General features: G+C 35.8%; 6 protein-coding genes across 9 annotated transcripts; 2 read left to right on the forward strand and 4 right to left on the reverse strand.

Annotated features, from left to right (window-relative positions):
- Window positions 1-80: 80 nt before the first annotated feature.
- LOC124409778 (general odorant-binding protein 56d-like) lies at window positions 81-3,782 on the reverse strand. 3 transcript variants are annotated; one of them, XM_046887609.1, is made up of 7 exons: window positions 3,619-3,771; window positions 3,276-3,409; window positions 3,119-3,171; window positions 2,945-2,980; window positions 696-795; window positions 536-605; window positions 81-474 (listed from the first exon to the last, which is right to left on the reverse strand). In XM_046887609.1, the coding sequence occupies exons 2-7, from the start codon at window positions 3,346-3,348 to the stop codon at window positions 318-320; spliced, it is 489 nt and encodes a 162-aa protein (XP_046743565.1). In that variant the 5' UTR covers window positions 3,349-3,409; window positions 3,619-3,771; the 3' UTR covers window positions 81-317. The 3 variants fall into 3 exon arrangements, with proteins under 3 accessions (XP_046743565.1, XP_046743566.1, XP_046743564.1); XM_046887610.1 differs by having other exon boundaries at window positions 301-454; window positions 3,276-3,351; window positions 3,619-3,781; XM_046887608.1 differs by having other exon boundaries at window positions 303-474; window positions 3,276-3,351; window positions 3,619-3,782.
- Window positions 3,783-5,603: 1,821 nt separating this feature from the next.
- Window positions 5,604-8,461, reverse strand: LOC124409779 (general odorant-binding protein 83a-like). 2 transcript variants are annotated; one of them, XM_046887612.1, is made up of 7 exons: window positions 8,305-8,461; window positions 7,949-8,021; window positions 7,805-7,857; window positions 7,346-7,381; window positions 6,483-6,582; window positions 5,984-6,048; window positions 5,604-5,876 (listed from the first exon to the last, which is right to left on the reverse strand). In XM_046887612.1, exons 1-7 carry the CDS (start codon window positions 8,359-8,361, stop codon window positions 5,859-5,861), a joined length of 402 nt encoding a protein of 133 aa, XP_046743568.1. In that variant the 5' UTR covers window positions 8,362-8,461; the 3' UTR covers window positions 5,604-5,858. The 2 variants fall into 2 exon arrangements, with proteins under 2 accessions (XP_046743568.1, XP_046743567.1); XM_046887611.1 differs by having other exon boundaries at window positions 5,604-6,048.
- Window positions 8,462-12,057: 3,596 nt separating this feature from the next.
- Window positions 12,058-14,133, reverse strand: LOC124409776 (solute carrier family 35 member B1). Its single transcript, XM_046887606.1, has 2 exons — window positions 13,383-14,133; window positions 12,058-13,000 (listed from the first exon to the last, which is right to left on the reverse strand). The coding sequence occupies exons 1-2, from the start codon at window positions 13,776-13,778 to the stop codon at window positions 12,422-12,424; spliced, it is 975 nt and encodes a 324-aa protein (XP_046743562.1). The 5' UTR covers window positions 13,779-14,133; the 3' UTR covers window positions 12,058-12,421.
- Window positions 14,127-16,291, forward strand: LOC124409775 (formylglycine-generating enzyme). Its single transcript, XM_046887605.1, has 4 exons — window positions 14,127-14,743; window positions 14,839-15,013; window positions 15,249-15,432; window positions 15,678-16,291. Exons 1-4 carry the CDS (start codon window positions 14,200-14,202, stop codon window positions 15,831-15,833), a joined length of 1,059 nt encoding a protein of 352 aa, XP_046743561.1. The 5' UTR covers window positions 14,127-14,199; the 3' UTR covers window positions 15,834-16,291.
- Window positions 16,292-16,349: 58 nt separating this feature from the next.
- Window positions 16,350-18,549, reverse strand: LOC124409777 (SAP domain-containing ribonucleoprotein). Its single transcript, XM_046887607.1, has 7 exons — window positions 18,315-18,549; window positions 17,761-17,857; window positions 17,582-17,643; window positions 17,174-17,404; window positions 16,878-17,006; window positions 16,713-16,784; window positions 16,350-16,628 (listed from the first exon to the last, which is right to left on the reverse strand). Exons 1-7 carry the CDS (start codon window positions 18,363-18,365, stop codon window positions 16,533-16,535), a joined length of 738 nt encoding a protein of 245 aa, XP_046743563.1. The 5' UTR covers window positions 18,366-18,549; the 3' UTR covers window positions 16,350-16,532.
- Window positions 18,550-19,810: 1,261 nt separating this feature from the next.
- On the forward strand, window positions 19,811-23,445 carry LOC124409773 (male-specific lethal 1 homolog). Its single transcript, XM_046887603.1, has 4 exons — window positions 19,811-20,466; window positions 20,912-21,675; window positions 21,766-21,984; window positions 22,173-23,445. Exons 1-4 carry the CDS (start codon window positions 20,014-20,016, stop codon window positions 22,261-22,263), a joined length of 1,527 nt encoding a protein of 508 aa, XP_046743559.1. The 5' UTR covers window positions 19,811-20,013; the 3' UTR covers window positions 22,264-23,445.
- The last annotated feature ends 674 nt before the right edge of the window (window positions 23,446-24,119 follow it).

The following is a 24,119-nucleotide window of genomic DNA, read 5'->3' on the forward strand; positions in this document are numbered from 1 at the left end:
GCAAGTATTGGATGACTGATTGGTATATAATACTGTTTATAAATAACCTTCGGACAAACTTGTAGACGGAGAAATGGGCTTCCCGGTGGCAAATTTCCACTGAATCCTTCGGTAAACATTTGTCTCCTTCTTTATTAACGATACATTTTAAAAGTATTGCATTTCATGGAATAGAATGAAGACAGTATTTGCTAAAATCAGTGCAATTTTTGTGTAATACATCGTTGCATAAAACGTGGGGTGAATTAGAGAACCGATTATACATGCGCATGCACACGGTTTATTACAATACACCTTAGGGATTGAACATATTATTGTCATACTACATCTGAAAACTCGTTTCTATGCACCTGCAGCGAAAACGTAATTGAAAAATAATCCACATCGAGATTTTCTTTCATTTTCGGGAAACTACTGCAGCGTGCACCATGCGAAGTTGGATCAAAAAGTACACCTGAAAAAAGATAAGGGAAGCTTAATATCGTTTCAACACCAACACCTAAACGATCCAAATTCGATATCTCTTCATACTCACAGCTGCAATGGACTTTTGCCGTAGTAACATTTGTTAGTCTGGAATACGGAGTCGCAATCATCGGAGCCCTCTGAAGAGGAGAAAATAAAAATGAATACGAATTATGATAGCCCATTGATGGTGAGATTGACTCCATCTCCGATTATAAGTATATACTTACTGACTGTTCCACAGCCTCGAAGCACTGATTCGGCATCGCCCAATATTTCCTCCGGTAACACTGCGAGGAGGGTGTCTATGTCGATTTCCCCGTCTTCAAACTAAACGTGAAACAATTAGTATATAGGATAACGTGGTTTTTTTTTTAAGTATAATACTATACACGATGCAAGTAAGCATCATTGAGAAACGGATATAAGTTTACTTGATCTTTCTTTAAGCTCATAGATATACTATAGAGTTTTACATCTGCAGATTTCGAGTGGCTAGTTACAGATTCTAGTTTATCGCAGGCAAATAGATATCGAATCTACTGACGTTTGTGAACGGGGATTATCCCTGGTGGATTCGATTTCACCACTTTTTTAGAGGGTTGTTTCAGTGTATCCTAAAATCAGTGACGCTAGAGTGATATTCCAAGTAGTTGTGAAATTTTTCCACTGCAGGCTTACCAAAATTACACTCGACAAATCTATTTTATGCATCACCAAGATATCGCTTATTTAATCAATTAGTGGTGATCTCCTAATTATAAGTCCAATACTTACGAATTTGACTAACAATAATTAAGTCTCGTCAAATAATTTTTCTCGAGAAGTTATTTTTTCGAAAAATTGTGTTAACTTCCCAGATGCAAGTCTTTGGAATCAGCTAATGCATAAATTAGCTGTCGTCGAAATTATTTGTTTCTCTAATTTTTACAAGTTAAAACTTTTTTTGAATCACTTTTTTTTTTTTTTTTTTTTTTTTTTGTAATTTTTGAATTTCAATGTCTTCTAAGTAAAACAAGTTGCTTTTACTTTTACAAAATACAACTATTTATAAAATTACGCATATCTTGGGTATTTCGTAAGAATAATTTCTTCTCTTTTAAGACTTGCAAATAAAATTCTACGGTTAAAATTGATTGATTAATTAATGATTGATTGTAAAAAAAATTTATTTCAGCGATTTTTCGGTCGAACTTTGGTATGTTTTCAATGCAATTACAAAGTAGAAAGTACAGAGTATAAAATTCTTTACACCTTGAAATCTAAATGTAATTTCAGTTCAATTGTAGTGAAAACGCGTCCCTGCTGGATACTAGAAGTCAACTCGATACAAATTAGACAATAAGCTAATGGGAAATAATTCTTCCTTTGTAAATCTGCATTTCGCGCTTTGGTCCAAGTAAACAAGGACGATAACGTTGCGGACTACCGATGGACCAATTATTTTTTTGGTTCCATCGTGTGTTCTTTGATTAATTAATTTCGTTGAGCGATTTCCTGATTACCGAATAAGTATTTCCCTCGTTATACGTGGTTTGAGTTTCTCTGATTTTCCCGTAATTTTCTATCAGATATCTTCTGTAATTTATATCCCATTTCGAACTATTCTTATCTTTTCTTATCTCTAGTAGCACTGATCATATTTTATTTGCTAATTGTGCATGATTTCGTGTCGTAAATCGAGTTCCTTCGAGTACGGCCGAGCATAGATCAAGATGCTAACTATTACCGTGCCTTTTGCTATTACTTGTTAAAAATTCTGTAGTGATTATTACGTGCTACATCTATCGTATTTCGTTGTTAATTTAACTCCCCCTTACTATCTTTGATTTTATAGTAACAAGGTGTATTCAGTTCAGTTTTCTCTTATCTCGCAAAAACCTTTTTAAATATCTCATAATCTCTCATAGTATTATAATGACTCTAAAATCATTATATATGTAAGAATTCCCCTGCAAATTATCTCGAATTTTCAACTATCGTAAAATTATAGGGTTCACTATCTATAGATGATTTCCTCGTAATTTACGTCGTCTAGTGACGTGTAGTTTTAAGTAGATTTTTGTATCATGTCGCTTTCACCGACTGACGTCTAATTTTCTGTTATTAATTCTTGTAAGCTAACTTGACTGCCTCGAAACTTGTAAACTCTATCAACAAAATATGCGACTGATTGACCTCTTAATTTCTTCGATTTGAGTTTATTTATTTGTTTATTTTTTTGTTTATTCATTTAATTAAATATCGCTAGCTGTCTTTGAATACCGCCACTCTACCAGTTCGCGTGAGTACCTCAGCCTTTTATTTTCTATAAAACATGACTCTGATAACATGTCGGTCAACAAGTAAGAGCGATTAAGGATTGAATTACGTCTAACTCGTGCGTGTTTCGTAATGAAATTGTTCCAATTAATTAATGCAACGGGAAGAATTAACTAAAATTGTATGCCATGCGAAAAACATGAAGAAAACCACTTACAGCAGAAATTTGGTTCAACAGGCACAGCATGTAACACTGAAACAGAATCGTTGTAATTACCGGGTGCGAATTACAGTAGAAATAGAAAACAAATCCCTTGACGTTCGATTGAAATGAATATATACGAACGCTACAATGAAACTATAAATTCTACAACAAATCATTGGTTGATACCTTCAACTTCGGGTCGTCTGCAAAATCACCAGATCTGCACTTAACGATCAAGTCTGTAAGTGGTAAAATACTAAATTAAATATCAATCAACATGAGTTGACGTGATAACACGAAGATAAATTATTTTCAAATCGTTTAATCGCGTGTTTTGACTTACCCTCGGCGACGCCTGACTCCGCGACGCATGTGTCGTGTAGCATTTGTGCCATTTCCTGCATTTCTTCGGTCATTTCGATATCATGTTCCTGTTAAGAAAGTATTCCACATATAACTGAAGAATTCGATTTATAGCTAAGATTTTAGAAAAAAGAAAGAGTTGATAGAACAAACAATAACTGCAGTTCCGTGTGAAGTTTTTTTGAAAAATTGGAAATTATAAGAAAACATAGAAAACTGGGCTATCACAAGGCGAAAATTTAAAGCCGATAGAAGATTGAAGTGAAAGGAGAAACGTTAAAGTGATCGCGCATTGTATGATCTATACGGGAATTCAAACTCACCATCGATTTGCCAAAAAGAAATATCGTCAAGACGAGACCGTACATGAGCGTCGACATTTTATCGCCGTTACGATAACAAACGGTATTTACTATAATTATTTCTGATCCGGTGATCAAATACGACAAACCGCAAATTCCGGATCAAACTTGGGTGACATTGATCAGGCATCTACTTATATAGGCGAGGGACATCCCTGCATCTGCTTGAACTAATGAACAGAGATTAACTTAATGACATTAACGGCTTTCCGAATGCAGTCTTGAGCACGCCGAAACCCCATAATTTTGATGAATACGTAATCGAAAACTGTATGATTACTGAAGCGATGCAAGTTTCCTCCACCAAGGCAATCCGGTTCATCAATGTCAACACTAATCATCTCGTCTTCGCCATTACGCTGCACGTTGCAATCGTTTTATTTTCCGAGATAGCAAATTTCAGTCCTCCTATTGAACAGTTGGAAGTAATATTTCAACGAAAGCTTAAAAGTGACGTAAAGCTTCTTTTTCAGATATGTTATAGGTATTTTTCACTCGTGGGGAGCGAAAAGACGGAGATTATGCTTTACATAATACAGATACGGGTAACGTGCACATGATAGGATAATTATCACCCGAGAATCGTTAACAGAAAGTAATGTTCAAAAATTTTTTGATTAAGCTCATTAAGAAAAACGTCATCCATACCAGAAAGAAAATAAATTTGAAACTATATATATATATATGCTCTACGAAATTCTTTTCGTTCATAAAAATGATTGGATTAAGTTCGAACTTGAATTCGAAAACTAGATCACTTAAAATTTTTACAGTTACATTAAAGCTATTCTATTATTATTGTTGCAAAATTTTTTGGCATTTCATCGACCAGAAAATATTTCAGCATTTGTAGATATCTCTTTCCGGATCATGGAATCGCGGAATCGCTTCTGAACTATTCAGTTACATAAGCAAACAAACATCCGCATAAAGAGAACTCCCTTGATCACTACGTAACGAATGTAATGCAGAGTCCGCGTACTTGTCTACGTAGTTACGTAAACGACATTCAATTTCTTCATTAAAAACATTTCGTTCACTATTTGATATCCCTTTGCTCTGTTTACGGGTAGAACAAATTTGTTTTAAAATATTTTACACGTCTCGTATACAAATGTTTCTTTCATGTGCAACTGTAGGTATGCAGTTATCGACTGTGGTGTGATGTGCGATTAATTACCTTTACTTGTGATAAGACTCACCCTCAGCAAATTCAGGAGTTTACATTTATGTTCATCTTCACAAGTGGTTCCAAGATAGAAATGACGAATATTGAAAATTGATGAGCTAAAATTCCGTATTTTTTCCGCAGCCTTGTGAAATTTTGAATTGTTGGAATAAATCGAGGGCCTTTTTGCGAACGGGCCTTATCTCGTTTATAAGGAGTGCAGATTTTCTGAATTATTAACGTAGACATTGTGCCTAGGTCCGAATCTTCCAAACAACCCAGCACACCGACATTTAATCATCCCAATACCATTGTTGTTAATTCAACATCGCAGCTGTTTCTATAACTTGATTTTCCCGCTCATTACCTGGCGGCACAATCAGTTCCTTATATTCCCGCCAACGTGGCGCCATCTTCTAGACCCCTTGATAGCTTCGTTGACCATTATCAAATATTTACGGATTACAGAACTGTTACAGAAATTGCCTACAGTGAGGCGCTCACAATTGAAACATTTACAGTATTTTTCCAAGATATTATTTGAATCGGTATTCGGCGACAATATTTTTACTTGTAGGTATTATGACTGACCAGTGTGCTGTTATTACAGAACGACAGAATAAACTCAAATATGCGGAAAAGCCGCTTTTCCGATTGCAAGTTCTCATTGAATTCTTTGGTAAACATTTGTCTTCTTCTTTATTGCCAAAAGAGTTATACATTGCCAATATAGTTACGAAGTGCTAATTCAAATTGGAAATATGGGGGCGTTATTTTCTGAAATCATTACAAGATCTTACATATGTGCATATACATGGGTATATGCTATATGCTGTAAATTTTGAGAACTGATATGCACGGATGTTTAGGACAGCTGCATTAATTAACATGTTGGGGTATATCGTTACATTAAAAAATTTGTCATTTCACCAAAAAATGCTTGATTGAAAACATGTAGTATGTCTATGCCGAACACAGCAAGGTTTTTCTCCTTTGAAGGGGACTCCTGGAAATTACTGCGAGCCCAACGAAATTATAAATCCGCGTATAACTGAAAACAAATGAGAAAAGCGTAATTATTTGTTCTTACTTGCCTATTTTACGTTCCGCAGCAATAAAAATTACAAAATTCGATCCTCCGCCAATCATCATACTTACAGCTGGATTTTCATTGTACCAACACTTGTTCGTCAGGAACGCCGTATCACAATCATCGGAACCCTCTGCAAAAGGAAAGAAGAAACATGGTCGGGAAGTTTCGTGGCACAAACATTCCAAGTTTTCGTACGGGTGCATAAAGTAGAATTTTTCAAAATAATTTGATAGTATATTTTCACTTCGGTTACAAACGATAATTGTAAAAGTTACGTGTTATTAAATGATGGTGTTTTTTTTACAAGTACATATATTACATGTCCATATACTTTCGTATGGGTGACGTCAGACAGTATCTTTTTCAACCTGCTGACAATTTGCTTTAACTTTGTTTACCAAATGAAGAAAGATAATAATTTTAATGACAAAATTATTCTTTCCTAAACTAGTGTAAAACATGAATTTAAAAAATTGTATCAAACTTCCCTACTTTAATAAGCTTTTAATGGTGATGTATTTAGCTAGACCTCCGATTACAGCGGATATCATTTAATATACTCACTGATTACTCCACAGTTTCGAATTATTGGCTCAACCTGGGCCGCCATGGATTCGGGTATTATTGCGATGAGTGTTTCTATGTCGATCTCGCCGTCATCAAACTGGACACGGAACAATTATAGTAGATAGCGTTTTGGGGGTTACAGCAAACGTCTCACTATAAGTGATGCGGATTTTCGATTTTCGAATCGATCAGTTGTCATATTTTTTTAATTTTTTTCTTTTTCATTGGAAATAGTCCAGAAATTAGTAACAGGATCAATCGAACTTAGCGAAATTCTGTGAGCTTTTTCCCGCGCTACTCAATGGCTGTAGCTACGGCGTGAAATGGATTTATACTGGGTTATTATTGGAAAAACGATCTTGCTACATGTTTTTGAAGTTTTCGTTCATTGCGTGGTGTAAAACACTATTATGAACAAAAAAAGGTGGCTAATAAAGAAATGTCTTTTAATGACTGTTGTGTTAAAGAAGTTATTTCGCAATGAAATCGGTGGGTAAGAATTCTGAACCATACGAAATGACTTGAAGTAAACTGACAATACCTGCAATCCTACGCGAAATCTGTACTTGAAAGGATTGGAAGTCACACAAAATTGTACGAACTCAGTCAAAAATTATTTGTAACCATGCTCATGTAAGTCTTTCGCATTGGAACTGATCGAATCATTGACCCTCGAAATTCTTCATTGTTCCATTTTTTTTTTTTTCAATGACAGCTTTTGATTTATAAAAAATAGCCCGCAATTATTTGATTTTTATCTCAATTTCTGTTCGTGTTATAAATTTCCAAAAAACTAACGAAATTTCATTCATATATAACTCTATATTCTATAATTGATAAAAATAACAAAATTCACTTACAGCAGAAACTTCATTCAACAGGCACAGCATGAAACACTGAAACAGAATCGTTGTAATTACCATAAGCGAATTGCAATAGAAATATAAAACAATCTCTTGGGGTTAGATTGAAATTACTATACAACACTTACAATTTGATGGAAAATAATCATCGGGTGGGATTTAGTGCAGGGTGACAAGGGAGGCACCCCAGAGCCCCCAGATAATAGGGGCCTCCATAATTAATTTTCGCAAATTTTGAACACATTTTTAGTAATTAAATTTTTTCATGTGATCAATGAAAACTTTTTCACCTGAAAACCATTACCATTTCTATTTTTATTCACTTCGCTTCGCTTTAAAAAATAATTTTGAATATTGAGGCGAAGGCCAGATTTTCTCTCATTTCGATTTGCCTCACAAAGAAACATTTTTCAGAAATGAATCAGCCTACTAGCTGGACCACAAATTATTGCTTACCTTCAACTTCGGATCTTCCGCAAAATTACCGGCTTTGGCCGCGATGACCACGTCTGTAAAAGGAAAATATAGATGACAATTTGGTGATACGATAATACAAAGCGAAATTATCAGCAAACTGTTTAATCACACAAGCTCATTTACCCTCAGCGACGCCTGTCTCTCCGACGCATGTGTCGTGTAGCATTTTCATCATTTCGGCCAGTCCATCATCTGCCTGTTAAAAGTATGATTCACATGATTAAGGTCTCAATTAAGATACGAAATTTCCGATCTTGACGAAAAAAAGGATTGAAATAAAAATGAGTCAATACGACAGTCAAAAAGTGCATTCCTAAAAAATTTGAATAGCGTAGCAAAGGAGAGAAAAAAATTCAATCCCGTATAAAAATTTTCGTAACGAAAGAAAATTGGAATAGGAGCAGAAAGCTAAACACCACGCATCAAAGTTGGAATTCGCAGCAACGAGTAGAACGGGCGCACGCAAAATAAAAACTCACCATCGATTTGCCAAAAATAAATAACGTTATAACAAGACCGTAAATAACCGTAGACATTTTATCGTCGTTGCGGCGAAAAACTGAGCCCACTAATTACCTACAGATCGGTAATGAAACGCAATAAACCTCAGGTACTGGATCAAACTAAGGTGGCATTACTCGGGCAACTTCTTATATAGACAAAGCACATTCCTGAATCTACCTGAACTAATGAACAAAGATTACGTTAATGACATTTACGTGTTGCCGAGTGCAGCCCTAACCGCGCCTAACCCCGTCATTTTCATAAACACACAATCCAATACTGTATAATTAGTTACTGAAGCGATGTAAGTTTTCTCCATCAAGGCAACACGCGTTAGCGACAAGACAATTGGTAGTATTTGAAATGCTTTCAATTTCAGTATGTATTTAAATGGTAAAACGACGTTTTACATGTTTAAAATAAGACAGTATTGATCAAGTACTCTAGCTATTTTTTATTGCAAATGAAAAATAGTATGCACTTCAGAATATGACAAATATCTCTATTTAAGCACTTTTAATTTTGAGGGGAACTTCTGCTATCAGAACTGACCTGATATTATTGTCACATTTAAACCGAGACACTTTTCCGAAGGAAAAATTCCTGATTTTCGGACATATCGTACTTTTGACGATATTTCTTACATTGAGTTAAAAAAAAAAAATGATAATCTCAGGGTGAATAATATAATCAAAACAGGCAAGTGACCTCTTAAAAATATCAGCGTTTCCTACTCTCATTACGATACTTTATATATCGTCGAAAGTACGATACATCCGATAATTGCACGACTGAATGGGGACTCTTGTTTTCTCAATTGGAGAATATTTCATGTGATTTGGTGTGAGGCTAATAACATGTAGTTATAACAAGAAACACAATCAGCAGAAAAAAAATCTGCCCGATGAACGAAAAATTTCGTTATTTCATGCACATAGAATTACGCAACAATACACCTATGGCTGATTGTGAGACAATTATACGAAATGATATACCAATAAATACGGGCTGCGGTTGGTAAGTACAGCTCGGAACGAGAATAACACGAATTCGCATTCATATTTACCTAAGTAAGTAGTTATACGCCGCGATTCTCTCCATTCCTAACAAGTGGAAAAAGAAATATAAACTATGTGCGCGTTGAAGAATTATTAGCCAAAATTCCTAATTTTTTACGATCCCTTGTAAAAATCTAAAGAATGTTGTTGCGACTATACGATAAGTGTTGTCTTTTTCGTACATCGTGAATCTGTTGAAAGAAATTTTAGGGCGACACGCAATGGAGAATATTCGCAAAATCGTGGCTATAAATCAGGGTATTATCCGGAATTTTGCCAAATTTAGTATAATAACATTTTTGGGGTTGCTGATTACGAATATAATATGAAAATTTGAGAAAACAAAATTCGAAATTATTATGTGGTGGAGTGAAAATATTTTTTCGAAGCGGCTGTTGTAATAGATTAGAAAATAAATTCGGAAATTTGAGGAATAATAATTATTTTCCCGTAACATGGTAAACAAAGTCTTTATTATTACAAATTAAAAAAATCCGGATGAAGATATTCATTTGCAATACTTAACTTCGCCCGCAGTAGAATGGCTTCCGACGACAACTGTTTCAATTTCTTTTGATTTATTTTCCTCAAGTTTGTGATGAAAGGGTCAGATTATACCATCAGCCAATGCAAAATATCCTGCATGGTATTTTCACGCGATGATATACGAGGAAATCGATCTTGAAATTTCTTGATATTTTTATTTCTTGCTTCTCGAGCCTCCCTGATAATTGTCTAATAGGTAAAATAGCCGAAGCCTACTTTAGTTAAGTCATTATTCATAGACTTGGGCTAAATAAGGTATTTAATTGAGGTCAGCACTTGTAACAATATTTGCTCAAATAAACGTTACACTAATACTATTGGGAGCTCGTTCGTGTGTGAACAGTGATCATGGAAGTCTTGCTTGTGGCCGAAAAGTGACTTTTGCTACGTCTGCGATGTCTTTAGGTTTCGTGAGCTCTAGAACGGAAAAATCGGTTTGCCCTGAATGTCAGTCTTACTTTCTGCTTTACTTTCAGTTAGTTCGATTGACAATGAATTACCTCCGAAACGGCTGGCCTTCCACTTTTTGCTAATTATTTGTTTTACAGTGAACAACTTTAAGTGAGCAACTAAAGTGATGAAAAGCCCCAGACAAGCTTGTTTGCTACTTAGAATTCATTTCTCAAATACTTTGCCGGATGTCGTGAACATAACTACATTATTATTTTATGAGTATGCACTAACAATTTTCACAAAAATTAAACAGTCATCATTCCTTGTGGTATTCATTTATTAATATATCTTATAACTACATGTATATACTTTATATAAGTATTATATGAGAAAATATTAACGAAAGCATATTTATTCACGACTCAATTGTAATGGCCATTTTATTGATCGAAAAAGCGGGACAAAAGTACCGTATGATTCCCGCTCATACTTTCTCCCCGCACATTGCGGGGAAAGAATATAATATATCAAGTCAATAAAGTGACGACAGTTAAGGAGGGAACAAAATCCTGTATGCACCACGCGAATAAAGCCAGTTATTCCCTTGTTACATAACATTCCATTATGCGTATAGATATGCAGTGATAGATTTTTATAATATTTACACCCATATCAATTTTTTTTCTTCCTTTTTTCTCTCAGTTAGTTTGCCTGAGAGATAATTTTATACACGTGTAGTTTGGGGATCGAAACATGTATGTAAAAATAGTTGTCATTTAATTTTCTTAAAGAGCAGTCTTATACAGTTAATCGGGAAAACTTTATAGTTGGAAATGTTGGAACAACTCTACAGCCATAAGTACTGTACAAATAAATAAACAGTCATATAAATAAATGAATTTGAGCGCATTGTACTAAACGTTGTGATGTATAATCTGTATTATGCATATTTTGTGTGAAATATATATACATACACATGGTTCTCAATCTGTACGTATATGTATAGATTGTGAACCAAGTAATTCCCTATACTACACTGTTAAAAATGTTTGTTGGAACTTTACTAATATTATAATGGAAGATTTATCCTCTTATGGAGGAGTAAATTTGCTGAACCTTTTTCGAGTATTCTTCGAAAACTAATCTTTCGAATTTACTGTAACATTACCGTAAATTTGCTAAGTATCAGTGCTGTAATTTCAATAAATCTATATTAACAGACTGTGATCGAATTTCTTTTCTGTACACATTTATCATGTGAATTTAGCAGTGTGTTTAGTAAATTCCAAATACCGTATATCAAATGTATAGTAAATTTACAAATATAATACATGTGCTACATAATTTAGTAAATTCAAAATACGCTTTTGCGTTTCTTCAACCAAGTTAAGCAAAATGACAAAATTTGATTGCAAATTTAATGAGATTACTTAGTAATTCACTTTAAAACACGAAGTTTTTTATTCAGCTACACTTTTGTGTAGTAAATGTGTAGTAAATTTATGGAAATTTTTAACAGTGTATGTTCCAAATTTAAAATTTTATAGGTACTGATTGAGATATACACACGGTTTTTGGTGGAAAGAAAAAATCACTAATGACAATTGTAATTTGTAATTAGGAAAATTTCAATTACAAATCAAGAATGTAATAAGTATTGATTTTTCTTCTACTAACAAATTACATTTGTAATCTTATCAGAATGCAATTGATTAAAAAAACGCCCCACACTGATGGAGAGTTACAAAGTTATTTCTATTCACTGATGATGTTGATCTATTCTACACACCTTTTCGTCGCGATATGAATTGTACCTAAAGAAGGTATGAGGGCGAAGTTGGTAAGGTTACTGTAACTATGCATGTTTAGGAAAAATCGTTATTTTGCACCTTTGGGAACATTGAAAATTTAGTGTACCATGATAAATAACACATTCGCTTATTATTTTGAAAAGCTAACTGTCCAGCAATGATTTTTTCCCTGATGTCACGTTGCATTAATGTTACTAACTTCAGCCTCATACGAAAATGAACTGAACAAAATTTCAGAACCTCCAACGTAATTCATCTATTATACTATGATGTTATAATTAAACTCATTCCGTAGTTTCCTTTATAGGCAGTTTAGTCTTGCCATACATAGCGTCTAAGAATAACCCTGAGAAAACTATAAACGTAGCTAGCCATTGTCTGGGTAATAAATTGTTACCAAATAACAGAACAGAACCTAATACAGTAAAGAATTTCCTAGTAGTAGTCATAACGGAGCATGGAAGAGGGCCGAAATCCGACACTGTTAAGAATATGAAAAATTGTCCAAACGCTCCTGCCAATGAAAAGGAAACAATATGCCACAGACAGTTTGGATGTCTCTGCATAAATGACAAGAATTGTACGAGTTCTCCTGACACTAGGATAATGGAAGTGCTGAATATAAACGACCAGAAATTCATATTCAGCATCATGTGGCCAGATTTAGATTTGTGCTCTGAGCGCATTCTTTCCTGTACTGCTCCAGTCAGTCCATCCATCGTCAATGACAGCAGGATCAAAAATTCCCCAAAGCCCATTTGGCTTTCGGTCTGCTTGGCATTTGCCACGTTGTCTTTGTACATGAAGAGAGCGACGCCCACAACGATCAGTAACACGAACAGGTATTTCCTCAATGGATAAACCTTGAATGAGAAATGAAAAATATTTATAGTTGAACAACACGGGTAGGTCAAGATACGAGTCATCATCATTTTTCTCATTTTTCATCATCTCCTGCCTCACGAACCAGTCTTAAACTTAAATAATACAGTATTGCTAATGTTGTTGAGAAAATCATGAACGAATCGTGTTTTTGCTGCCAAAAAAATCCTAATTAATGCATTAATGGACAAGAGGGATATTTACAGTAGTTGTAATCTGGCTAGAGACTAAAAATGAGAGACTTCGATCGTGCATCATAGACTTGTTGCTTCAAACACAACAGAGTAATACTGATATTAATAGGTAAAAAAATAATTGCAAACTCTGTGAAAGTTTTGAATAATAGACAAGTTGAAATCTCACCTTCCTTCCGAGCAGTACGCCGAGTATCATTACAGGAATAGGTTTCCCAGCCTTGCCGACGACCTGAGTAGGATAGCTGACAAATTGCAAAGCCATAGTACTGCAAACCATAGCGAGTAGATAAGTAAGCGAACTAAGAGCATAATAAATTGTACGAGTGGAGTCTTCGCCCTGTTTCATAACAGTCAATAATATAACTTTGGCAAACACGTAGTTGAGCAGACATTGGACAGAAACCAATGCAAACGCGAATGTGAATTTTTCGGGTTTCTCGGCATCTCCATACTGTCCTCTTGTTATCTTCTCTTGAAGAACACCAAAATAGAAGTAGCACACGAAAATACCAGCTGCACAAACGAGCAACTTTACTTTAGACGTTTTCTGACTACCTGTCATTATTGATGAGTTCCTGTCAAACAATCTCTACACGTATTCCAAACGGTATCAGAACCGCGACATATGCTCATCGAGGTTATACCCGACACGTCCACGTCTCACCCGCTTCAACTCTTTCTTGTGACTTTACACACGCGACTGAACTCGCCTGCCCCGTGTACTTACTGATTTTAACACGCGGTTACCGTTTCAACTTTAACTGACGTTTCGCCAAGTGTCGCCTGTCTTCGTGCGACACGACGATTATGCGTCCAATCCATTGATAACGCGAGTTTGTAGATCACCCAATTCTACGCGGTTAATTTTAGTTAGCCATTGATCGAGGATTATTTGTCCCTAAACAATTGACAGCGGCGACGACGATCTCCATTCGAAACGTCAAAAAGGGGTGTAGTTGACGTTAGTCAATTGTTTTGAGAAAATGCGTGTCGTCTTTGTAGCAGTTTTAATCCACTGTACTTTCCTTATCAATGCTGCAGAACCTGAAGGAACGGATTGCAAATGCGGTAAAGTATTGAATCGAAAAACAAACGACGATCAGGGCGGCGAAACGGAAGGTTACTGTTCCGCCGGTGAGAGTGAGGCTTGCAATGTTAAAGAGGATAAGTACGAACGGAGAATTAACGTTCACGATGGAATGGCGATGATAAATTCCGGCATCTTTGCCGTCGGTACAAACCAACCGATATTCGTGGCCGACGGTGAGGGTCCGAGACGAAACGTAACCCTGGACGATTTCTACATTGACGTTTACGAAGTTAGCAACAAAGATTTCGAGGAGTTTGCAAAGGCTACGGGACATCAAACAGAGGCTGAGAAATTTGGGGATTCCTTTGTATTTGAGGGATTATTGAGCGAGGAAACAAAGTCTAAGATCGACGAGGCGGTTGCTCAGGCACCTTGGTGGCTACCGGTCAAGAACTGCAACTGGCGTCATCCTGAGGGTCCTGATTCCGACATACTGGGTGAGAATTTTTTCTATACATGGGTAGGCCAAGAAAATTGGTAAGAAGTAGACGTGCTTCGATAGTTACAATCTTAAACACGTTCACCATGACAGGCAGAATGGATCATCCTGTGATTCACGTGTCTTGGAACGACGCCACAGCCTTTTGTAAATGGCGAGGCAAACGGCTGCCTACGGAAGCTGAATGGGAAGTTGCGTGCCGAGGTGGACTTGTAACTGAACGTCTTTTCCCTTGGGGTAACCGCCTCACTCCAAAGAATCAACACAGGTAAGCTGGTACTGGAATTACGATTACTTGTTTAATTTTTATTTCATCTCATTCCTCAGATTCGGCGACACACATTCATTTTTAAATGATAAATCATTGTCAAGTGCTTATTTTTGTTTTTTTGACGAAATACACACAACACATTTACATGATTCTTTTAGGAAACTTGTTACTTATTAATTATTTCTTTAATCTTATTACTAGTATAGCATTTTAATTAAATTATTCCATACAGGACCAACATTTGGCAAGGAGTTTTTCCTAGCAATAATAGTGCTGAAGATGGATTCGAGGGGACAGCACCAATCACAGAATTTCCACCAAATGGTTACGAACTTTATAATATGGTTGGAAATGTCTGGGAATGGACTTCCGATTGGTGGGTAACTGAACACAGTGATAAACCTGAAAAAAATCCTGTAAGTATAACTTTGCTCTAATAACATACACCCGATACCCTTGCAAAAAGGAATTCTATTCTAACACAGGAATGTTGCAATTGAAAAGGATCACAAAAAGCTGTGACTTATTGCTAAATGATTGTGCTAAGTAAAGATACACAATTCCGAGTGCTAATATCCTTAGTGGTTTATGCAAAGCGCCTTCCTTCCACGCGTATGTGCAATAATTGCGGTTAAATTTGAAATCAATCAATGTTTTGCAGGTCGGACCGCCAAGTGGTACGGACAAAGTTAAAAAAGGAGGTTCGTATCTGTGTCATGAGAGTTACTGCTACAGATACAGGTGTGCCGCGCGCAGTCAAAACACGCCTGATACTTCTGCTGGCAATCTCGGCTTCAGATGTGCTGTGTCGATTTAGCAACATCTGCATTGTACTTAGGTTGAAATATTTTGTAAATACTAATACATGTACGCATGAACGGATAAATTTTCATCAAAATATTGAGTTGATTTTAAAGTGAGGCCCAAGTCTTCCAGAATACTATTAGAAGTTTAGTAAATATGTGAATGAATCGTATCGAAATATGCAGGGTTTACATTATTCCTCAATAATTACGAATACAAATTTAGGACCTCAAGTTACAGATTTAAAGAAATTGTGATTGTAACCTCAGGTAAAATGTGTGTATGGAAAAATGGTATTAATTTTTCAGGGGTTCCCAATGTAGAATCAATGTTTCACTCAATGCAAGCACATTTTTGTGCCAGCGATCAACAGGTTATTTTAATTTTATAGGAGCCTCTGAAATTCTTTTCCTATGAATAACATTTATTTTCAGGGATTCCATAATTTGGGAATTATACATCAATAATGTTGTTTGGCGATGAAAAAATCGCCAATGCTATAATTTGATCTGATATTCTTATTTTTAAAAATTTAATAAGTAAATCTCTATTAGAAATTGATGAATCAAAAAATGTAAATATTTTCAACCCATACTGAATATTGAAAATATCGTCTACTTTTTAATGACTGTTTGATTGTTGGTTTCATTGAAAAATAAATTCTTAAAATAACCTTAACCTAAAGTATCATCTGGGTGTATGAAATTGAGTATCATTTTACTATCTTAATTTTTTTTACGGGTTTTTCGATCGGCTTAACCTCGCCAAATCTCGCTCGCCTCTTTTCTATTCGCGACTCCATTTCAGCCTGGAAACAATAAATTACTTGATTCATTTCAATGGCATTTCATAGTAACCGATAGACTGCATGAATTAAAAAGCTGACACGTACTTTTTCCATCACACTAGAAACTGAAGCGCCAAACCTTTCAGCTCTCTTTTTCAGCACCTCAAAGGTCGTATGCTGAAATTAATTTTTTACGAGATTTTTAAATTGTTCCCAAGTCATAAGTGTTCCACGAACTTAACTACCAAGGTGATTTAGTCCAAAACTTACCACTGGAACGTTTATAGATGCTGCTGACTTACTATTCTGAGTGTTTGAATTAAACCTGGCTGACCTAGCTTCTTTCTTTGCAGACTCAGATAGAGGTACGCCAAATTTCTTAGCTCTCATTTCCAGTCTCTGTTAAAAAACGATGATAATCAGATGGTGGATGGACAGAGTATAAAATTTGCAGAATCAATCATTTTTCAACAAGTGAAATAGACGACGATATTTAGAAGCTGCAAATTTCAGTTAAACATGCAGGTAGATGACAATCACAAGAAACGTATAGCTATCATTTTCACCTCCTTAACACCGAGCTGAGAAAGCTTGATGACTTTTTTTTCAGGTTCACTTGTATCTGATTTATTATTGTTCTCTTTTCCAATCAGTTCGCTTTGGATGTCTTCGAGTATTGGATTGCGATTTAGTACTATTTTTTTGGAATTCCCAGAGTTACTTTCTGTGGACAATTTTCGCTTTTCACCCACTTCCTGTGAGTCAGGTTTGCTAGAAAGCTCCTCTATCTCTTCATCCTGCAATCACATATTCATTTATAAGAACTAGAACAGATGTCGTGTGGACTTGATTCATACCTAAATGCATTATTATTTTCAAGAGGAAACATAATAAACCAATACATTTCACTATCTTATATTCGAAATATTACCAACGTTTCTGAAAGATAGATTGTCGTAAATAATATTACTTACTCCGAGAACAGCATCCTCATCCAATATTTCATCTGTAGTCTCATCAAGTGATAAAGTCGAATCTAAGAAACAAAATATCGATAGTGGTCAACTATTGAGTCTTTTTTTAACGCAATTCATTAATCCAGAGTAGCCTGTAATCAAGCCGACGATTCTGGTTCACATTTTCATAATCTTACCTCCATGCATTGCTAATTGAAGTCGTTCTACTAGCTCGGTTTTATTTCCAGTCGTGGGCAGTCCTCGTTGCTTCAACTCTAACTTTAGATCTGCTACCTGAAATGAATATTACCAACTGATGCATGAAAATCATTCTTCGATATAATTAAGTAACTCTCAAGTAATGAGTGGTTGGGAAATTGTATTGAAATTTCGAAAAAATCTATAATCAACGTTGTAAATAAAACCTGGCACAGTTCAATCCATAAAGGATTGGAGTACCATTCTTTACAGTAAACGATCTTTATGACTTGAATTACTGGAATTCTTAAAGTTTGATTTGTGCATCTTCGAGGCAAAACGTGTTCAGTAATTTGACAAATTTCGGGATGACGAAGGTTTGATGTTTGAAACATAAAACATATTACTATTCAAATGACAGAACTGAAAGTAAATTTTCTACAAAATATAATCATTCAAGGTGCAATAAAATGGTTGAATTTGTTTGAGGTTAACGTCAATATCAAATATACAATCGCCGCGTGAAATAATAATAAAGTATGTATGCACATACCTTCATCTTGGATAACTCGGTTAATCCTTTCTCGTAAGAAGAATCAGCCATAACGAATGATTTTTAAATACTAAATTTCACAAGCGGCAAAACTTTTCTTATTTTATCTCATCTATCACAGAGTTTTGGTAAAGGTAAACCCAACGGAGTAAGCCAGCCGAAATTCGTAATCACAGTTTGTAACTGTGAAATGTGAAAGGATACGAAAGACCGGAGGAACAGAATGGCGAAATGTAGTCACACCGATCCCGCCGGTCACTACCGGCGGCACTTGGCCACACTGATTTAACCCTGTTTTATCGGCGGCTCGTTTTCCGCGTTGATTGAATTTCCGAATGGCAATGCCGCACTCCATACTAACCGACGGAATTGCCTCGTTTCAGTTTTTCACTTCCTGGTTTTTCAAAAGTGAAATCTATTTTCTTTGTTGTACTGGGTCAGTTACGAACTAGGAAGATTCTAATTGCGAATCATTGATTTTTTCCGGAAGCTCAAAACAAAAAAAATATCTAATCTATAACATTCAGAAACGTCAGGCTTCTCTCTGGCGCATATGTGGTTGATTGAAAAATAAATTTAAACCATGTCTTAGTAATGTAAGTGAAATAATCTGATATTTGATATCTGCGATAGCTATTTCAATATTGGTAATTGAGACAGTTATTCGAAAAGCAATATTTCGGACGGATATCGATTTGAAAAATATTTTCAACAAAGGTTGCACGTATTGCAGTGAACATGCTAGCGAATTCACTTACCATATTCGCAAAACAACACTGATTTACTGCGACATGAAACTCATGTAAAGCACTAATGAACGGAGTGAGGTTATAGTCAATGAAAATTATTACACTCACAATTATTCAGGGCGAGAAAAATTCCAACCCCCTGCCAGGTGTCTTACCGATTTATTTATTTATTGACGCTTCAATATTTTCATATCTTTTGTTATTATAAGACAACGCCGGTGAACCGTCCATACGGCGAACGTTAATTTTTTGATACTTTTTAATAAACTAACTTGAAGACCTATGATATCGCTATCTTATAAATGTAATTTTTCCACCTAAATTATACTAATTGTGTCTTATATAGTAATGAGTTTAATAATTACTCATTAAAGTGCGGCATAATCGATTAATAAAAACATCGCGTTAAAGATTGCTGATCTGAAATGTGCTGCACCCTACGCGAAGCTATCGGTGAACATGCTTCTCAGCAGTCGATGATTTATTTTGCTGTAAAATTTCTATCAAAAGTAATATCCGTAGTATTTTTTTCCTCCAGGCTTTCGAGAGTACGATCAACATACCAAATAGGTTGTCCATTCGTTACAATTATTCGTAGACGCGGAGAGCGGGAAAAACCTTGTTGGATAGATTCAAATAAACGGGGCTAGCCGTGATTGACGGGTACGGAAATCACGTGGTTGCAATGGCGGGAAATCGTTGGACTGTTTCGAGCCGCGTACGCTTGGTGTCTCTAGTGTGAGAACGCTGTCGGCGGAGTTTTGTCAGTAAACATCTCGAGCCAGGGTTAAAATTGAGAGTGATATCGCGAGCGTTTGTCTATTTTGTAGAGTGAAAAGATCATCGGTGTGCCCGTAAGATTGTTTAATGAGTGTGATTGGGCGCGTGGTACGCTCACTGCGGCCACAAATGATCAGGAAAGTTCTTAACGAGGTTGTCACGGAGGGAAAATGTCAAACACCTCGCCAGTAATAAATGGTGAAAACACTGGGAGCGTGGATTTTCGGGAACTGCGTACGGCACCTGGAACTACGGCTAGTGGAGTTAACGCGGCCGCGGCTCGTGCGGCATACAACATGGTTGCAGCAATGAGCGAACATTTATCAACTAACGCGAGGCAAAACGAGTTCCAAACCACTGCCGAGGATAGCAAGGCGGGCATATTAAGCTTCCCTTGCGACTTCGACCACATGTACGCGAGTATGACAGACGGCGGTGCCCCGGCGACATCGGCACTCGGTGTCAGCCCCCTCCGCGGCAACGAGGCTCGTCACCATGACCTCACCGAGGTCAAGCACCTCAAAGAACTACTACTTTTACATCTGGACCTGATACAACAACAATCCGAGCAAATCGTTACCAAGGATAAACTATTAGCGGCTCTAAGGCAGGAGAATGAAACGGTATATACGCAGACGTTCACTCGTACTAATTGATATGTCAGTATTTATGTACAGAGATATAAGCGTATCGCTATTTCCCTACAAGTGACGCTCCATGTCGCTAAACATGCTTCGGACAACAAAGTTGTCACGCACATGCTGAAATGTCATTCAATAATCTCGCTTCACCGTCAAGGTCGTGCTTCGTGTACCTGCCGTTGGGTGGCGTTGTAATCACATATATTTATACACATTACAATTCACTCTCTGACGCATTTCCGATGACATTGCTCTGTCGGTAATGTACTCTCACTCAGTACCGATAGCGTTTCACGCGGAATATTTGAATACCTTAATTTGAATAACTTTGTCGAACCTACTGAAAATTCAACTTCTGTTGATTGAAAGTTCTCATTCCTGCTCAAAACTAATATTTCCTACCACATCTTAATTATTTGTATTTTAGCTGAAGTTGCGTTTGGAACGGATGGACAGACGAGTCAATCTACAAAAACTACGGTCAGATGTAACTGAAAATTCTATAGTACCTGATCACACCGGGGCCTGTTCTCCTACGAGTCTGAATTCGCCAAATGCGGCATCCACTAGTGATCATCAGAGGAATACCGAATCCGAAAACAGCAGTCCTCCGTACAGCGAGAGTTTTAAAATACGTTTGAACACAAGCGGAGGTATAACTACGGTCAAACAAGAGTCGAGTGAAAATCATGTCAAGAATGAATCCAAGCATGAAACTTTTCGACAAGAATCGAGTAGCGACTCTCGACATGATTGGGAAATTAAGAAGAAAAGAAAGTCCGAATCTAGTACAACGTCCATTGGGAAACGCAAGAGAGGAGTATCTTGCTCATCTACAGTCAGCAACGATACAACTTCCACGATACCAGATAACAAGAGTGTGACTCACGAGAATGTTAAGAAGACGGATAAAAAGGGAAAATCCATTACTAAAAAGGAATCCTTTCTAACAACAGAAGAACATTATTTTACATCCATAGGTGAACCCAACTACACGTTAAGTCTGTCGGAACCCGTGCCTTCAGATAATAGTGCTTCCCTAGAAGTCCCAAACTGGAGGGTTAAAGTTTACACCAGCTGTTACACAATGGAGGGAACAGAGAACTTGGATGACGAAATATTTAACAAGAGACATCTGAAGTTGGAAAATGATGAAAGGCGTCGAAAGAGATGGGATTTTCAGAGGATAAGGTAAGTGGCTGGAATATTTTCCTACTTTGAAATTATGTACCTACGGTAAGTTTCTTTTTTTTTTTTGTAACATTCAATTTTGTTTTGCAGGGAACAAAGGCATATCGAGAAGCTAAAACAAAGACAGGAACGTCAAAATCATCAGGCAACATGTTATAATACGAATCACACCGGACCATGTCCAACGTTACCGGCAGAAGAAGCAGTAAGCACATTGTGGCCAGAACCAGAGCAAATTCAGGGACTTCAAGTTGATTCACGACTGCCAGTTACAGCGTTTGGTGTGCCCATTCCCACCTTTACCCCAACGTAAGTTACCTTGTGATGCTAGAAATAGTTTTGATTTCAAATATAGTGTCAGTAGCGACCCTAGATTGTACGACTTAACTGCAATCATTCATCTAGACTCAGACTGACAATTAATCTGTGCAAAAACAAAAACATTGGTCTAAAGTATACATTACCTTGTTAAAATTCAATTACTGTTTGAATTGCAGTGAATTCTCTTTACCATGGCTACATACGGCGAGGTCCAAGAATCGACGCACCAAACGATCTACAGGTAGAAGAAAATCTTCTAGAAGATAAGCTAATACAGCAACAGGCTGAACTTGTTTTTAATCTAATTAATATTTTAAAACATAGCTGTAGCGACGTCTTCTTAATGATTTGTTTTTAACTCTGAAATGCGTTATTCCTGCAGTGTTAAAATGGGGCACCAAAGATGTTTTTACTCTTTATTTTTAATGAACGCGATGTACTAAATCGATGAATTACTCTTATCGATTTAATTTTCTACAATTTTCTTCATTTACAATCACGCCCACCTGCCACTCATTGACGTGTGTAACTCAACGCATGATTAAGATGTTTAATTTTACAAATTGATTTAGATACCTAACATTTATCCATTTATTTGTAATACCTTGACGTACGTCGCAAAAATTTGATAAACTGATGTTCATATTGGAATGTCACTTTTCTGTAAAGCTTTGTAAATTGTTACTTTTATTGTATACAAAGAACATATCATTTATTTTAAGCTCTGAATTCGGTATATTTTAGACAAATTTTGGCTTCATCGATTATTGCAGTATTTTTTTTGTCATTTTTTTTTAACTTAAAACACTTGTATAAAAGATATAAATGAAACTATATAGTATTAGCATACTATACACGTGAGAAAATAATGTAATGATTAGTGTGTAGAAATGGTCGTAACTAATTAAAATACAAAAATTAAATATTTTACGCACCGTTTCTTTCAAGACTTAATGTTTGTAGTAATTTCTCATGATCAAACTCAATTTCCGGCTAATGCAGAAAACGACAGTTATCTAAATCAAAAACCAATCTTATGAAATCAACATTACGGAGGATTTTCTAACAATAATTCCACATTTTTATACGAAATAAGATTGGATGATATAAGCTCTGACATCTTTGGTTGTTTTTGCAGTCTTCGATAATTAAGATTTTACAAAGTGATACATCATGAGGTTAGATTGCGACTCTGAACTCTGGCAATATCAGGTAAAGACCACAAAACTTAAATTTTCATGTTCAAATATTATTTTGTAAGTCTTACTTCTCTTATTTTTTTGACGCACTTGTTTTCCAAGTAATAAGGTTTGCAAATTTTATTGTTAAAAATCCAAACGCAGGGCTCAAACTAAGTTTAAGTGTCTCGAACTGTGCTAATGGACGGTTACTGATTATAATTTTCACACATGGTTAACAGAACAATTGGACAACGGATCACTGAACTACGGTAAATCATAACTTATCTGACTATAACAGTCATAAAGACGTGCATAAGGTTCACAAATAAAAACTGAAATCAGTATTTCGACTATACATATAACCGATTTAATATTCTGAAATAAGCCGGTCATAACTGTTTTACAGAAGCCATGACCTGACCAAAAGGAGGGGGGTAAATTCGTACCATGCAACTTGACACCTAAAATATTCCATACAGATTATCAGGTGTCATTAAGTATATTAGAATGATAACGTACTAATCAGAAAACAAGTTTTAATTTAGTTTCAATATAAAATACAATCTATATGTTATGTAAATAGAGTAAACTATGATGAAAGAGTAAAACCATACATAAAAAAAATTACTCGGGTCTTCTGCATAAATTTATAAATTTTTTTTTCTATCATATTCTTTATTGGTTCAAATATTCAAATACTGTATAAAATCAAAATCAATGAATATAATAACCTGAGGTGTTGACGTGTAACGATATATGGTGTGTAAATTTCAGTAATAAAAAATATCGCAGCAAGTTTTTTTGTCCCCTGTAGAAGATTAAACTTTTCTTATCTTATAAATGAAACTGTCGATTAACATAAAAATTACGAAAACTGAACCTTGGTAAGATAATCAAAGTTTTCTCAAGTTAACGAAGAAAAGATTTCCGCTTAAAAAGTAA

This window comes from Diprion similis, chromosome 8 (genome assembly GCF_021155765.1).
Source record: "Diprion similis isolate iyDipSimi1 chromosome 8, iyDipSimi1.1, whole genome shotgun sequence".
Classification (NCBI taxonomy): Eukaryota; Metazoa; Arthropoda; class Insecta; order Hymenoptera; family Diprionidae; genus Diprion; species Diprion similis.

What these genes read in the sequence shown, in the direction of transcription:
- LOC124409778 (XM_046887608.1), bottom strand. Translation starts at nt 3,675, where the DNA reads ATGTCGACGCTCATGTACGGTCTCGTCTTGACGATATTTCTTTTTGGC. An exon ending in TTCTTTTTGGCAAATCGATG is followed by an intron (nt 3,352 to 3,618) that starts GTGAGTTTGAAT and finishes GAACATGATATC; the next exon opens with GAAATGACCGAAGAAATGCA. An exon ending in TGTTGAACCAAATTTCTGCT is followed by an intron (nt 796 to 2,944) that starts GTAAGTGGTTTT and finishes TTTCACGTTTAG; the next exon opens with TTTGAAGACGGGGAAATCGA.
- LOC124409779 (XM_046887611.1), bottom strand. Translation starts at nt 8,361, where the DNA reads ATGTCTACGGTTATTTACGGTCTTGTTATAACGTTATTTATTTTTGGC. An exon ending in TTATTTTTGGCAAATCGATG is followed by an intron (nt 8,022 to 8,304) that starts GTGAGTTTTTAT and finishes TACTTTTAACAG; the next exon opens with GCAGATGATGGACTGGCCGA. An exon ending in CGGAAGATCCGAAGTTGAAG is followed by an intron (nt 7,382 to 7,804) that starts GTAAGCAATAAT and finishes ATTCTGTTTCAG; the next exon opens with TGTTTCATGCTGTGCCTGTT.
- LOC124409776 (XM_046887606.1), bottom strand. Translation starts at nt 13,778, where the DNA reads ATGACAGGTAGTCAGAAAACGTCTAAAGTAAAGTTGCTCGTTTGTGCA. An exon ending in GCGTACTGCTCGGAAGGAAG is followed by an intron (nt 13,001 to 13,382) that starts GTGAGATTTCAA and finishes TTCTCATTCAAG; the next exon opens with GTTTATCCATTGAGGAAATA.
- LOC124409775 (XM_046887605.1), top strand. Translation starts at nt 14,200, where the DNA reads ATGCGTGTCGTCTTTGTAGCAGTTTTAATCCACTGTACTTTCCTTATC. An exon ending in ACTCCAAAGAATCAACACAG is followed by an intron (nt 15,014 to 15,248) that starts GTAAGCTGGTAC and finishes TATTCCATACAG; the next exon opens with GACCAACATTTGGCAAGGAG. An exon ending in ATAAACCTGAAAAAAATCCT is followed by an intron (nt 15,433 to 15,677) that starts GTAAGTATAACT and finishes AATGTTTTGCAG; the next exon opens with GTCGGACCGCCAAGTGGTAC.
- LOC124409777 (XM_046887607.1), bottom strand. Translation starts at nt 18,365, where the DNA reads ATGGCTGATTCTTCTTACGAGAAAGGATTAACCGAGTTATCCAAGATG. An exon ending in TCAATTAGCAATGCATGGAG is followed by an intron (nt 17,644 to 17,760) that starts GTAAGATTATGA and finishes TTTGTTTCTTAG; the next exon opens with ATTCGACTTTATCACTTGAT. An exon ending in TTTCTAGTGTGATGGAAAAA is followed by an intron (nt 16,629 to 16,712) that starts GTACGTGTCAGC and finishes TATTGTTTCCAG; the next exon opens with GCTGAAATGGAGTCGCGAAT.
- LOC124409773 (XM_046887603.1), top strand. Translation starts at nt 20,014, where the DNA reads ATGTCAAACACCTCGCCAGTAATAAATGGTGAAAACACTGGGAGCGTG. An exon ending in TAAGGCAGGAGAATGAAACG is followed by an intron (nt 20,467 to 20,911) that starts GTATATACGCAG and finishes TTTGTATTTTAG; the next exon opens with CTGAAGTTGCGTTTGGAACG. An exon ending in ATTCCCACCTTTACCCCAAC is followed by an intron (nt 21,985 to 22,172) that starts GTAAGTTACCTT and finishes TTTGAATTGCAG; the next exon opens with TGAATTCTCTTTACCATGGC.